Source organism: Dama dama, chromosome 20 (assembly GCF_033118175.1).
Source record: "Dama dama isolate Ldn47 chromosome 20, ASM3311817v1, whole genome shotgun sequence".
NCBI classification, from domain to species: Eukaryota; Metazoa; Chordata; class Mammalia; order Artiodactyla; family Cervidae; genus Dama; species Dama dama.
In genome coordinates this window covers 42913765-42927454 of record NC_083700.1, presented here as the reverse complement: position 1 = coordinate 42927454, position 13690 = coordinate 42913765, and the positions used below count along the sequence as shown (strand labels likewise).

Below are 13690 nucleotides of genomic sequence, written 5' to 3'. Positions count from 1 at the left end.
CCTAATTGTTTGGGGTTGATTTTGTAGATCTTTTTTCTTCTCTTGTATTTCTTGACTGTATATGTCCCTTTAATATTTGTTGTAAAGCTGATTTGGTGGTACTTTTGCTTGTCTGAAAAGCTTTTTATTTCTCCATTAATTCTGAATGATATCCTTGCCGGGCACAGTAATCTTGGTTGTAGATTTTTCCCTTTCAGTACCTTAAATATATCCTGCCATTCCCTTCTGGCCTTCAGAGTTTCTGGTGAAAGATCAGCTGTTAAACATATGAGGTTTCCCTTGTATGTTACTTGTTGCTTCTCCCTTACTGCTTTTAATATTCTTTCTTTGTGTTTAGTCTTTGTTAGTTTGATTAGTATGTGTCTTGGCGTGTTTCTCCTTGGGTTTATCCAGAATGGGACTCTTTGTGCCTCTTGGACTTGATTGACTATTTCCTTTTCCATGTTGGGGAAATTTTAAACTATAATCTCTTCAGAAATTTTCTCATACCCTTTCTTTTTCTCTTCTTCTTCTGGGACCCCTATAATTCAAATGTTGGTGCATTTGATATGGTCAGGTCTCTGAGACTGTCCTCAGCTCTTTTCATTCTTTGTCCCTTATTCTGCTCTTCAGAAGTTAGTTCCACCATTTTATCTTCCAGCTCACTGATTCATTCTTCTGCTTCAGATATTCTGCTATTGATTCCTTCTAGAGTATTTTTAATTTCAGTAATTGTGTTATTTGTCTCTGTATGTTTATTCTTTAATTCTTCTAGGTCTGTGTTAATTGATTCTTGCATTTTCTCCATTTTGTTTTCAAAGTTTTTGATCACTTTTACTATCATTATTCTGAATTCTTTTTCAGGTAGTTTGCCTGTTTCCTCTTCATTTATTTGGACTTCTGTGTTCCTAGTTTATTCCTTCATTTGTGCAGTATTTCTCTGCCTTTTCATTTTTTATTTTTTTAACTTACTGGGTTTGAGGTCTCTTTTTCCCAGGCTTCAAGGAGAGTTGAATTCTTTCCTTGAAGAAGGTTGAATTCTTTCTTCTGTTTGGTTTCTGCCCTCCTAAGGTTGGTCTGGTGGTTTGTGTAAGCTTCATATAGGGTGAGATTCTGCTGAGTTTTTGCTTGTTTGTTTGTTTGTTTTTCCTCTGATGGGCAAGGCTGAGGGAGGTGGTAATCCTGTCTGCTGATGATTGGGTTTGAATTTTTGTTTTGTCTGTTGTTTAGATGGGTGTCCTGCACAGGGTGCTATGAGTGGTTGGGTGATGCCGGGTCTTGTATTCAGGTGGTTTCCTTTGTGTGAGTGCTCACTATTTGATACTCCCTAGGGTCACTTCTCTGGTAGTCTAGGGTCTTGGAGTCAGTGCTCCCACTCCAGAGGCTCAGGGCTTGATCTCTGTGGCGCTGCTCAGCAGCCTTCCAAGAACATCTTTTAACATGTGTTTTAGTTGACTCTCATTTTCCTGTCTTTATGTAAGGCAGGCTAGCATCCAAATGAAAAGCTGCTGATGCTCAGACCCTCAAGAGTGCAACAGGGACCCTGAGAGCAGACCTCTTTCCTGGGAGAGCCAAAAACGTAAGGTCTTCCCTGGACTAGGCTTCTTCACCATCACCAGCAACCATGCGGCTTTGTTTCAGGGGATCTGCTGCTCCTGGAGCAGCCGAGAGCAGGGAGTGGGGGTTGCACTGGGACTCTGGAGAGAGGGGCTAAAGCCCAAGAGCACAGGGAGGGCTGGGTTAACCTTTGCTGTCTGTGACTTTGCTCATCATTAGTCATCATGAGGAATGACTTTGGTATAAAGAATGAGGTCTAACAGTACCCAATCAGAAACATCCTCAGAATCCCCCAGGTCTATCAGTTCTTGGGATTGACTTATGCCTCATGACAAATGGAGCTGTATTTTCTAATACATCTTCCCCCACGCAGGTGCTTATGACCCAGTATATGTTGCGCTTGTGCTCAGTTGTATCCCACTCTTAGCAACTCCATGGACTGTAGCCCACCCGGCTCCTCTGTCTGTGGAATTTTCCAGGCAGGAATACTGGAGTGGGTTGCTATTTTCTTCTCCAGGATATCTTCATGACCCAGGGATCAAACCCTCATCTGTTGCATCTCCTGCATTGGCAGACAGATTCTTCACCACTGTACCACCTGGAAAGCCCCCTAATTTATGTTATAGATACCCTAATAAATACAGGATTTGGTTCTATTCCTATCTGCATGTCTTTTTCAGGGTTCCAGGAAGCTCAAATCCCCTTCTATATTAGCTTTTTGTTTCTTTTCAAAAATACTTTAAAAACAAGTATAGTTCATTTACAATGTTGTGTTAATTTCTGCTGTATAGCAAAATTATACATATGCATACATTCATTTTTTACATTCTTTTCCATTATGGTTTACAATAAGATATTGAATATATTTCTCTGTGCTATACCAGTAGGACCTTGTCATTTGTCCATTCTGTATATAATAATTTGCATCTGCTAACCCCAACCTCCCGCTCCGTCCCTCCCACTCCATCCCAACCCCTTCCCCTTGATAATCTCCAATCTCTTCTTCATGTCCATGATTCTGATTCTGTTTTGTAGATGGTTTCATTTGTGTCATATTTTAGATTCTACGTATAAGTGATATCATACGGTGTTTGTCTTTCTCTTTCTGACTTACTTCACTTAGTGTGATAATTTCTAGTTGCATCCGTTATCCAAAATAATGTTGACATTATTTTGTTCTCTTTTATGACCGAGTAGTATTCCATTATATATTCATTCATCGATTGATGACATTTAGGTTGTTTCCATGTCTTGACTATTGTCAGTAGTACTGCTGTGAACATAAAGGTGTATGTATCTTTTTGAATTAAAGTTTTGCCAATATACACCCAGGAGTGGGATTCCTGGATCAAATGGTAATTCTACTTTTAGCTTTCTGAGGAAACCTCCATACTGTTTTTCACAGTGGCTGCACCAACTTACATTCATACCAACAGTGTAGGAGGGTTCCCTTTTCTACACACACTGTCCAGCATTTGTTATTTGTAGAGTTTTTGACGGTATGAGGTGGCATTTCATTGTAGTTTTGATTTGCATTTCTGTAATTAGTGATGTTGAGCATCTTTTCATGTGCCTGTTGGCCATCTGTATTTCTTCCTTGGAGAAATGTCCATTTAGATCTTCTGCTCATTTTTCAATCTGGTTGTTTGATATTATGTTGTTGAGCTGACTGATCTGTTTGTGTATTTTGGAGATTAAACCCTTGTCAGCTGCATCATTTGCAGATATTTTCTCCCATTCTGTAGGTTGTCTTTTTGCTTATGGTTTTCTTTGCTGTGCAAATCTTGTAAGTTTGATTAGGCCCCATTTGTTTACTTTTGTTATTATTTCTATTGCCTTGGGAGACTGATTTAAGAAAACATTGGTACGATTTATGTCAGAGAATGTTTTGCCTATGACCTTTTCTAGGAGTTTTATGGTGTCTTGTCTTACGTTTAAGTCTTTAAGTTTTTGAGTTTATTTTTGCGTGTGACGAGAGGGTATGTTCATTGATTTACATTCAGCTGTCCAACTTTCCTAGCACTCTTTACTGAAGAAACTGTCTTTTTCCCTTTGTATGTTCTTCGCTCCTTTGTCAAAGATTAACTGACCATAGGTGTGCAGGACTTTTTGTTTAAATTAATTTTGTAATTTAATTTAAATGTGTTTTGAATAACATTGTGTATAACAATTTTTGTCAAGAGTGTGAAGGCTGTTAATCATTTACTAAGAATTTTGTGGCTCATATGTTTTATATTCTTCATCCTAAAAATGGCTACAACTTCTTACAGTAGCCACAGAAATAAAATAAGGGGTGATAGATCGAGATCAAAAGAAATAAAATAAAAACCCCATATTTAGATTTTAGCAGATTTTCTCAGACCTCTACTGTGTGTCCACCTGGTTTTCCCTCCCTCTTCCTTCCCCAGGTCCTGAGTTCCAAGCCATTCTCCTTGCCTGGTCCAGTCTGTCATCTCTCATCAGACCACTGCTGTTCCTCCCCACCAGTCTTGATCTCTCTAATTTACCCACCTCACAGTAATCAACTAAGAGGAAATAATTGCATCACATTCAAATGAGGGTTTTTTTTTTTTTTTTAATGTAAAGAGCAGTTAAAAATCAACCTGAGAACTCCATGTACGCAAATAAAATGGGAGCCGTTATGGTTGGTAAATATAAAAAAAAGTTCTACTTCCTTAGGAATAAAGAAAACACAGATGCTATTTATGCCTGTCAGGTTATGTGAGATTAAAGAAATGTATGCTGTATTAGCAAGGGTTTTGGGGATTAAAAAGCTCTTAAACATTGCTAGTTGGAATTTAAAATGATGTAGTCTTTCTGGAGGGTGGTTTGGTAATATATAGCAGGAGACTTTAATCTAGCAATTCCACTTCTATCCATTTATCTTAAGGCAGCAATAATAGGACGGGTTCAAAAACCATGTGCTTGTATAGAAGGATGTTTGTTGGAACTGTTTATAATGATGAAAGACAGAAAACAGCCTGGCCTAGGGAAAAATATATAAAATTTGATACATCTAGACAGTGGAATTTTACAGAGCCATAAAAATGATAATGTAGAGGATCCTAAAAATTTACCCTGAAACACTTCCACAGTACATTTAAGTGAAAAAGTAAGTTACAAAGCAGCATGTATAATTCAACCTCCTTTTGTGAGGAAGCAATGTGTTGGTGGGGTATGTGTGCCACAGGGAATAGTCTGGAAGACTATAAGACAGAATGCTAGTGTGTTTTACTTTGAAGATAAATATGTAGGTGGCTTTAATGTCTTTTTTGAGACAATATTTTCTGTAGTTTGTTGTTGCCTATGACAAACAAGTACTATGTGGTAAAATATATATATTTTTTCTTTAGAAAAGTCATAGTTTCTTTCTCCAGAGGTTGAGAGCTGGGACTTAATATATAATGTTTTGTTTTTCTTTGAGAGCTAGTGTACTGAAGTAAACTCCTTAAGGAACGAAAGAAAAAAAATATGTTAATTCTGGATAGTAAGGTACATGACCGGCTGTTACATCATTTACTTGTTTTCTACATGTTTAAAATGTATTATAATTTAAAAAAACGTTCACCTTTAAGATTTATAATAAAGTAGGAGAGATAAACACATGTAACTATAATATAAAAATAGTTACTTTAACTATATTTTAAAATTAATGTTTATTTTTAAAAATCATGACAACAGTTTTTGAAATTTCAAAAGTATTGAATTCTGATAAAAAAGAAAATCAGTTCCCTATCCCACCTTGCTATATCCCCAGACCCACTCTCAAAGGGGGAAACCTTTAAGCAAATTATACTAATATTTTCCCTGTCATATTTCTAAATATCTTACAATAACACTTTTTAAAAATTTATCAATTTTGAGCATTTTCCTATTGTCTGCTGGTTATGGTGGACAAGAATAATTCTTCTACCTCAATCACCTTTAATCCTCCAGCTTCCCAATATAGCTATATTATAATTTTCAATTCAGTTCAGTTCAGTCACTCAGTCGTGTCTGACTCTTTGTGACCCCATGAACCGCAGCACGCCAGGCCTCCCTGTCCATCACCAACTCCCGGAGTTTACCCAAACCCTTGTCCATAGAGTTGATGATACCATCCAACCATCTCATCCTCTGTCGTCCCCTTCTCCTCCTGCCCTCAATCTTTCCCAGCATCAGGGTCTTTTCCAATGAGTCAGCTCTTCGCATGAGATGGCCAAAGTACCGGAGTTTCAGCTTCAACATCAGTCCTTCCAATGAACATCCAGGACTTATCTCCTTTAGGATGGACTGGGTGGATCTCCTTGCAGTCCAAGGGACTCTCAAGAGTCTTCTCCAACACCACAGTTCAAAAGCATCAATTCTTCAGCACTCAGCTTTCTTTATAGTCCAACTCTCACATCCATACATGACCACTGGAAAAACCATAGCCTTGACTAGACGGACCTTTTGTTGGCAAAGTAATGTCTCTGCTTTTTAATATGCTGTCTAGGTTGGTCCAAATAATGTATACATTATTACTATGTAAATATTGCTCACTGTTGAGCTTAATAGCCCACTATAACTGTTTTCTTTGTTGAAGCTCTCTTTTTTCCCTAGAGTTATTTGCCATTTTGATTTGCATGGTTTTCTATATATTTGGGAAAAAAGAATGCTACTCTCCACCCTCCCCCACCACAAATTGTGCCAAGCAATTTAAAAATTTTCAAAATCTCAACACAGCAAAAAAATCTTACCAAGTCCATTCTTTTCCTGGGGACACTTATACCTTCCAACCTGGACTAACTGTTCTCTAGTGCAGACATAGAGTTCTGACTCAAGACCTCTTCACAGCCTTCAGTCCGGTCCCTAATTTTCCTGGATCTTACATTGTCTTCTTTTTTCTCCCTGAAGCACATCCTATAGTAATTTTCCCAGAAAGAGTGTGTAAGAGGTAAATTTTTGTACCTTTGTTCTACCTTTACACTTGACAAATAGGTTGAATATTGCAGTCTCAAGCTGAGGATCACTTTCCTTAGACTTTTGAAGGTACTTCAGAGCTGGGAACACAAAGATCCTCCTTGTTGAATGAACAAACGAGCGTTCCTGGCTTGCCCACAAAGACACTCATTAGACTGTGAAACTGATTGGGGTGAAGATCCTGTCAGGCCTTCCAGAAGCTTTCCTTGCCTATCTTAAGGAAGCTTATTATGTGGGAGACCTGGGTTCGATCCCTTGGTTGGGAAGATCCCCTGGAGAAGGGAAAGGCTACCCACTCCAGTATTCTGGCCCAAAGTATTCCATGGACTGTGTAGTCCATGGGGTCGCAAAGAGTTGGAGATGACGGAGCGACTTTCACTTTCATATACTTCTTGGTCCCCCTCATATTCTGGAGACTCTTGGCTGTGTTGTCCTGTGTTGTGCTTCCATCAGGAGCAAGTAACTCCTACCAACCCAGCATGCTGGGTGCTAGGTGAAGCTAAGCTCAACTTCTCAGATGTGCCATGCTTCTTGGAAGCCTAGCTTGCAGGCATGCCTGATCTCTATTCCTGCAGGCTTCCTTGGGTGACAGTGGATTTACTCCCACTGGGACTGTATGGACAAAGATGAATAGTATAATTGATTTCTTGGGACTTTATAGGTAGACATATCTCAATGACTCTAAGAGAACCCCCTGACTTTGAGGTTCTGTGATCCTGTGACTGTTGAACTGATGTTCTTTGCCAGGATGGCTCTTCCTGTTGGCTTGGTTTGGCTTGCTTCACGTGTACTCCCTCTTTAAGACTCAGCTAAGGAATTGCTTCCTCTGGGAAGCTTTCATCTTCATTTCTTTTTCTTTCCTACTGGCTGTGTATTTCTTTTTTGGTTGTGTATTTCCTTTGTCTTTTTTTCTTTTTTAAGATCAGAGCTGTAGTAATGAGGTGTAATCTTTTTACCCAAGACATGCCTACTAAGCTCCAGATGCATCCATGGACCCCAACATAGGTGGCAGGGAACAAAAAAGTGTTTTGATTCAGGAATTGCTATCAAAAATGACTAGAATGTGACAGAGGGAAGTGTATTTTTGTACGTCTTTCATCAAATAAGAATTCTAGCTTTAAAGAGGAAAGGAGTCTTGTGGCTAGAAATGATCTTAGCAAATGCAAACCTTTTAATTTTTTTTCAGGTGAGGAAAAAACAAAATACAGTTTTTATGGTGCAAAGTTAGTGTGCAGTGGCATATATTTTAGAAAGAACATTGTATCTGAGGACAGAAAACCTGATTTTAAAATCATAGCTCTGTCATGAAGAGTTTAGGGGAGCTTCTTATCTTCCACTAGCACCTCCTTCTCTCATCTTTAAATTAAGTGTCCTCTACTCCCCGGGTTATGAGAATTAAATGTAAGCTGGCATGCAAAAAGAGCTAGTGTGGTTTCCCAGGCTAGTAAAGTTTAACTCCTTTTGGAAGAATCTTGAGTGCTTTTACTAGTGTTAAACGATGTTAGTAAGTTACTATATAGATATCCTAAGTTGTTTTATCTGTCACTTATGTAAACAAATTATGGAATTTGCAGTGATGGATTCTGGTAACTTCTGGAAAAATATTTGTACTGTATCTTTTGAGCCAGCTTATATCTAAGCTATATTCCAAAGTGTGATTTTGTCTGCAAGAAAGTCTCCGTCGTTGTGGTCCATTTTAACAAATTCTAAATTTACCGCATCCATAATCATGCTTCTTTGATTTGGAATTTGACTAGTATATTTAATTGGTGATTAATACAGTGTTCTTTAGTATATTTGTGACCATTGCTGAACTTATAGTGCCTTTATCCTTTTTAGATAATCAGTGTAAAATATATCCATATACAGAGATAATCTATAAGCGATTAAGAGTTCTATATAAAGTAGAATTATTTGTAATGACCTTTCTGTGGAACATGAATTTTTTTTTCAGAATAATTTAGAAGAGGATGAAGATGTGGAAATGAAAAATAGTATAACCCAGGGAGATAAACTACGTGCCTTAAAAAGTCAGAGACAGCCCCGCACCTCACCATCCTGTGCATTTAGGTAGATCTATTTTAAACTTTTAAGTTTGTATTTTACCTCCATTTTTGGGTAGAATATTTAATTTCTTCTGGTTATCATTCTATAAGTACCATGTTTACCTCTCATTTTTTTGACTTATTACTATTTTGTGTTATTTATTATTTTAATGTTGTGGGGAGTAGATAAATTTTAGAAGCTTATCAAAAGCAGCTGCTGCATCCTAATTTCTGGAATTCCCCCTAAAATTGCTATGCTGTTGTTGGTTGTCTCTGGGACTCTGTTCAAAATTCTGTTGGGAATGCCACTCTTTTCCTGTGAATGGGCTTCTTCTTCTGTGGCGAATCCTCAGAGGTGTGCCAAGCGTTTGTATTTAATCTAGAGTATGCAGAAAAGTATTGTATGCCGAGCATTTGGTATGCCCTAAGTCATTAGTCTGACTTACTATTTCTGGGAATTGAATAAGCAATTCTTGTCGGTTAAGTTACAAACAATCTTGATTTGGAGATCTGAAATTACTCATCAGAATCAGTTGGTGGGACTTAACTTCAGACCACAACCTTTGAAATCTTCTGCTAATTCAGACTAAGTGGGAGAAATAAAGCTTCAGAATTAATGTAGGTTCAAAAATCTCTAAATATCAAGATTCTTTATTGTAATGTAAGAGGTGGCAAGTCCACAAATAAATATCATGGGAAATGGTTATTTTCCTTTGACTTTTAAGTGAGAGAAATGCATAGCAAGAAGGCTATTTTGCTATGATAAATGTCAAGCAGACTACTCACAGAGAATTTAGTTTTATGTATTATCTGGGGGGATTATAACACTTAAGTCAGATTGGGTCTGGTCACACCATTATCTGTGCTTTGAGTACTGGTTTCCTGCCCTGAAATATGAAGGTTCATATATAGCTTGAAGTTGAGGTAATTGTTTTAAATAGTAGGATGGGAAGATGGAATAGAAAGTCTGGTACTTAGTGATACTCACCAACTGCCACTGAGAGATTGAGGAAGTGTAGATCTACCGACGAACTGCTGTGGGGCCAGGAGTTACACTAGGTGCCTAGTTTGGACATGAGCATTCACTGAGTAAACACAAAGGTTGCACAATTTCCCACATTTGTGTTGGTTGCTTGAGATTAGAGAGGGTAAATTGCTTCCTAGCTGATATTCAAACCAGTTCAAAGTTTGAATACTGTTCAAAGTCCATATTCTTTTCACTATATATACTGTCTTAGTGAAGGTTTCTTCAAGACCAATAAATATATTACCAATCTTTGTTATTCACCATTTTTCCTTGAAACTCTAAGAAAGTGCTCTATATTAATTAAAATTAATTTCAAACAGATTTATATTTGATTTGTAAGAAGCCATAAGTGGGAGGAAGGGTAAGTTGGGGTATAACTTGGCCGATAAAATGGCAAAAGAAGCAAGAGAAGCTTCACTAGACTTCAGAAGGCTCATTCCAAGATGGTGTTTATCTCTTTCTTTTCAGCCTTAGAAATTTTCTCATTTTTCTGAATATAATTTTTCTTAACAGCATCATGGCCCCATCATCAAACTTTATTTTTTCTCACTCTGATAGATGCAGTACCAGCTTCTGATGAAAAAGAATTTTACTGTAAATGAAATTCAGGATGAAACAAAATGACTTAAATGGATTTCCCACTGGCTTTAGGACTTACAAAGTTAATAAATACTAATATCCATTTGCAAGGTCTATCCCTCTTGCCCATTTCATAATTTTGCTGGTCTGACTCCAGAGGATGTGACTTTTGGTCTTGGCTTAAATGTGTGACCCTGGTGATGAGTGAACATTTGTCTTTGGTTTCTGTAGGTTGGAGGATATGAAAGGGCATCCAAGAGCAGTGTCCCAGCCTTCCAGGTACTGTCAACCAAGTTGAATTTCTAGTAGCTTATAGGCAAATGCTGCCCTTTAGATGGGGTTCCCCAGGTGGCTCAGTGGTAAAGAATATGCCTGCCGCGACATTAAGAGATGTATGAGATGGGGGTTCTATTCCTGGGTTGAGGGAAGGAAATGGCAACCCACTCCAGTATTCTTGCCTGGAAAATCCCCTGGACAGAGGAGCCTGCGGGCTACAGTCAGACATGACTGAGCACACACACATTGCCATTGGGAGTGACCTAGGCCACTGAGAGCCGTGGCCATGGCAGAGACCTTGGACTATTACTAGATTATGACCCTTTAGATACATTTCCCAACTTTCAGCCCATGGAAATAAGCTGGACACAGCTTTTCACTTTTACAATTCCTTTGTTTCTGTTCCAGATTGTTATAATAGGCTTTATAGTTAATGCTCACCATGAGCAAGAGTGTCGTTTTCCTGAGGTGCCCGCAAGGCTGCGTGGCCGTGGGAGTGATGCTAGCGTACCCTGTGTGCCCAGAACCTGCGGGGTCTCTCAGGAGGCCAGAGTTGCTCTGCAACATGCCTTTCAAGCCTGTGATAGATTTTGCCTTGAATTTTGACATTTCTGTTCTTTCCTCCTATTTTTGCACGTGTCCGTTCCCTTCCTTTGTTTTCTAGTTTTATTTCCTTCCCAAGTCTCTATTAGAGGAGGAAATGTTAGTGTTTTTCTTTGGAAAAATGTTCCCCAGACACTTCTGGTGGTCTTGGTGGTATCGGGATTGAGCATAGGCCTTGGTGAGGGTTGTAGAAATATTTGACCAAAACTGTCATCAGCAGATGGGGAAAAAGCTAATACACCCCCCATCTCTGTTCTTATTCAGCTCTAGGTTTAGGGTTGGTTACTGGAGGCAGTTCTGAGATGACCCAGACTTATCCAGAAGCTGGAGCTGCTTCCCTGTTCAACTTCTTCTGTCCTTAATTTAGAGGCAAACCATATTGTACACTCCTGTTTGGAGGGAAGATGATGAAAGGAAGAGTCTACAAGTAAAGCAGCTTTTCTGTAGCAGATAGGAAAGAGAGTCCCTCTTCATTAAAATATCTGTCCAGGACAAAACAGATTTGGTATTAAAACCATGCCTGGGCCTTGACTGTCCAGACTTGAGTCAATTTTCCCTCTTCGTTCACTCAGCAAACATTTACTGAGGACCTGCTCTGAGTCTGGCACTGTGCTAGTCACTGGGAATTGAAGTGAAAGAAAGTTCTTTGCTCCTGATGGAGCTTATTTTGAGGAAAGTAGATAGTACCAAACAATTCAAGATGGTATAAGAGCTATGATTTACTGTGAGGATATATGATGAAACTGTATGCTGACTCCACCTGGGAATTCAGTGAAGGCTTGCTGTAAGACGTAGCAGCTGATTGGACTATTATGAAAGGCTAAGCAATAGGAGTGAGTCAGATGGCGGTGGAAGAGAAAAGTATGTGTGGGGGTGAGGCAAGGGCAGGGAAAATAGTGTATTGTAAACTGGGCGGGGGTATTGATGTCATCCATCCAGGTATCTCAGGGCATTTTATGTAGCTGGAATAGAGGAATTGGTGGGAACGTGTGGATAATTGGAAAATACCAGATTTCAGAGGGTTTTATAAGCCAAGCCAAGAAGTTTAGGCTTTCTGGGCACTGAGGAAAGATAAAATGGTTTAAATAGTGAAGGAAGGAAATGAAGTAGCTCAGTTGTGTCTGCCTCTTTGCGACCCCGTGGACTGTAGCCTACCAGGCTCCTCCTTCCATGGAATTCTCCAGGCAAGAATACTGAAGTGGGTTGCCATTTCCTTCTCCAGGGGATCTTCCTGACCCAGGGATTGAACCTGGGTCTCCCACATTGCGGGCAGATGCTTTAACCTCTGAGCCACCAGGGAAACCCTTAAATAGTGAAGCTACATGATTAGATATCTTAGATTTTGCTAGAGGCTGCTCAGAATATGAGTTTCAAGGAACAAGATTAAAAGGGGCTACTAGGAGTAAGGATAAGAAATAATGATGCTTACCCTGGGCAGCTGCAGACTGGAATGGAGAGGAGAGATTTTAAATATAGAGAAGTAGAATCTAGGGACTCGGGAGGGATGAACGCCAGTCCAAGGGAGGGAAATGACCAAGGATGGCAGGATAATGGTTACCACGGGACTTTGGTTCCTGCATTTAAATCCCAGCTCTGCCTCTTCTTATTCGCTGAGAGGCTTTGAATGAGGAGCTTCCTGACTTGCAAAGTGCAGTAGGGTTGTTGTCAGGATGAGCTGAGTTAATGCCTGTAAGGTCTTAGGTCAGCACCCAGCACAGAGTGAGGGCTGCATCAGTTTTGGCTGCATCAGTTTTGGCTGTTATTAGGACCTGACCTGATCTCTTTTAACATTTGTTAGCTTACTTTGTCCTAGTTGATGACTGAATGTTATGATAACACGGTTCCTGTGTGATTCTTTGCCCATTTTCCCCCACAAAGATTGAGTTCTTCCCCACAAGGATCTGCATCTACTTTGAAGACCTCGAAAGTGGCTTTGTCCCCTTCTGCGATGGCCAAGAGGATAAACAGAGGCCCTGTATCCTCAGGCGCCAGTGTAAGAAGGTAATTTTTCTCTCTTCTCCCGAGGCACTGCAGGAGGAAAGGGAAGGCCGCAGCGACTGCAAGTTTGTCTGAAGTTTGTCAGAGGAGGGGAAGGGAGGGTGGGGGGCGGGGAATGACCAAAGGCTCTGTGACCCCCTAGGCTTCTGTTCCTGTCTTGAATTGTGGGGAGGCCATGGAGGGAATGCCATCCAACATGCCCTTCCACAGCAGGCCTACCGTGATCCCGGGAATGGTGTTCAGTTGCACAGACTGATATTATATGATACTGTTGTCCCCTCCCTGATGCACAGGGGCAGAACTCAACTGGGCAGGGATGTTTGATGCAGTCATAGGATTGAATATATATTAATAGAAGTTACGTCTTGTACTTAGGGCTACTCTGTGCTCTCCCCTTACACAGTCCTATTCATTTACTTCCTGCCTCAGGGCAGAGAGAACCCCCACATACTCTGTTTCAGGATCTCTGGTGAAAGTGAGTCTGGTCTAGATTCTTAACTGATTTTGACAGAGGAAGTTGCCATGCATAACTAAAGACCACATATTATAAGATCACCAGGAACTATTCTGTCACCATTTGCATTGATCCGAACTGTCTGCATCGCCTTCCCCGAATGTTCTGATTAATGTGTTCTAGAAACTTGAACTCTGCATGAGTATACATGTCTGTCTGTGTCCTCCCTGC

At 39.8% G+C, this 13690-nt stretch overlaps 1 protein-coding gene across 2 annotated transcripts in view; it reads left to right on the top strand.

Annotated features, from left to right (window-relative positions):
• Positions 1–13690, top strand: part of CDC14A (cell division cycle 14A) — a 180370-nt gene that overhangs the window by 148519 nt on the left and 18161 nt on the right. For both annotated transcript variants that reach the window (XM_061121290.1, XM_061121289.1), the window contains exons 12-14: positions 8432–8547; positions 10360–10407; positions 12886–13008. In XM_061121290.1, the coding sequence (XP_060977273.1) occupies positions 8432–8547; positions 10360–10407; positions 12886–13008 (287 nt within the window). The remainder of the gene's footprint in view (positions 1–8431; positions 8548–10359; positions 10408–12885; positions 13009–13690) is intronic.